Source organism: Echinococcus granulosus (genome assembly GCF_000524195.1).
Source record: "Echinococcus granulosus chromosome Unknown EG_S00012, whole genome shotgun sequence".
NCBI lineage: Eukaryota > Metazoa > Platyhelminthes > Cestoda > Cyclophyllidea > Taeniidae > Echinococcus > Echinococcus granulosus.
Window position 1 is genome coordinate 1,109,157 of NW_020170392.1, and position 1,755 is coordinate 1,110,911.

The 1,755-nt window shown below is 46.1% G+C and overlaps 1 protein-coding gene across 1 annotated transcript in view; it reads right to left on the reverse strand. All coding sequences in view use genetic code 11, as the record gives it.

The window, feature by feature from the left end:
* The window catches only part of EGR_02673 (hypothetical protein), a gene marked incomplete at both ends in the record, with an annotated part of 4,501 nt that overhangs the window by 1,956 nt on the left and 790 nt on the right, over positions 1-1,755 (reverse strand). The window contains one exon of the mRNA XM_024491922.1: positions 405-571. Within this exon, the coding sequence (XP_024353737.1) occupies positions 405-571 (167 nt within the window). The remainder of the gene's footprint in view (positions 1-404; positions 572-1,755) is intronic.

The following is a 1,755-nucleotide window of genomic DNA, read 5'->3' on the forward strand; positions in this document are numbered from 1 at the left end:
GAAATGTGGATGCATGCTTAGAGAACACTCCTTTCCTTGTTAACCGTTAGTGGTCTACGTATAGTGCGGGAAGTGCGGACGCATCACGGTCTCTGGGGCAGGACACAGGTAACAGAAACAGCCTCCAATGCAAGACCAGAAGAAACTAATCGAAACATGTTGGTGATTCGGATGATTCCGTAATTGGAAGCGCAATACAATGCTTGAAATGGCCTCCACGAAAGTGGCTGAAACGGTTTTGCTGGTGATAAACGTTCACCCACCTTACTTATATGCGCCAATACAGTGTCGGAAGATCGCGAAAAGTCATGGCTTTCACAAGCAGAGGTTCCGCTGACTGCACTGGTACCGTGGAAAGTGAAATTCGCAGTGTTTAAACGCACGAAACGACAACGGAGGATTACCTTTTCTGTATTTGGAATTGGGAAATAATAGACCAAGTTTTTGTCGGAAGGAGGGAGCTTCAATAATGCAATTCTCACACTCGGTGCGGCATAACAGTACAATTTTAGATGGATTTGACACAATATCTCGACACTTCCCATGGTAGGTAATGGTTCCAATGAACCACCTTAAGCTAAGTGTTCATTTCTCACTAACTTGATTGAATATTCGTGAGTGAGACCATCACCTTTCCATCGTACATACATGGTCTCCATGACATCGTTTCCTACAATGCACGTCTAATGCTACACCTCGTGGGAAGATGTGGCATCGTGCGGATTGAATGAACTTGAGAACGAATGCCTAGTCTGACAAGTTCTGCCAACTTTCCCAACTTTGTCACTGGACCAGCTCATGTGAATGCGCATAATCTCCCTTCAGTGAACAAGCGACTGCAGTCTGAGTCGCAGCCAGACTGCGCGTTAGTTAATATAATTTTGAAGGATAAAACGCTGAATTCATTGCTTGGTTTTATGGTGCCGCAAACGCATATTTGCAGGTATGCTCATCACAAACAGAGTGTGCAAGTGAGGTCACTATTTTGTTAATGTGGTCGCCATGCGTTTGCATTGCCCATTCAATTACCCACATCGTTCCCGTGCCAATGCACGATCGTGTTATGGTAGAGTTGCATTAATTTCAAGTCATCGTCTGTTCGTTTCCTTTTCATCAGACGACCAAACAGCTACTGTGGTGTGTAGGCGCTTGTGATGTGCATGCTGGTGTGTGTAATCCCGCATTGTGAAGTGTTGGTGGACCTGCATGTGTGGGGTTATTGTGGCGGCATCTGTTACTGCGCCATGAACCACCCTCTTCTCACTCCGCACCCTCATGTCGTCAAGTGTCGTCTAACACTGCACAAATGGGAATTGACCCTGTCATCTGCTTTGGTGTAGAGCACTTGGCGAATGTGTGGTGGCAGGATGTGCCCTCCAGAAATAAATCCAATCAGTGGCTTGATGGTGGCGACAAATCACTCAACGTGATGTGTGTCAGGTACGGGAAGACAGTCAATTCTTGGTCATGAGGATTTGAGATTGGCATGTTAGGATAGACTTCTGGCAATGTTGGGAGGCATGAAAGATGGAACAGTTGGTTGACACGAGCATCAAGTGAGGGGTGAGGGTGGTGTAGAAGTGAGTATGTGAATGGGTTTCGCGCACATGCCTTGTATGAGGGGATGACAGGTAGTAAATTTCAGAGACTACCAAATCGTATTTCCCTCCTGTCGAGTACAATATAAAGGCGTGGTGCCGTGAGATCGTTGACTCACTGACTCGTGATGAGAAAGATCTCATGTACTGCAATATT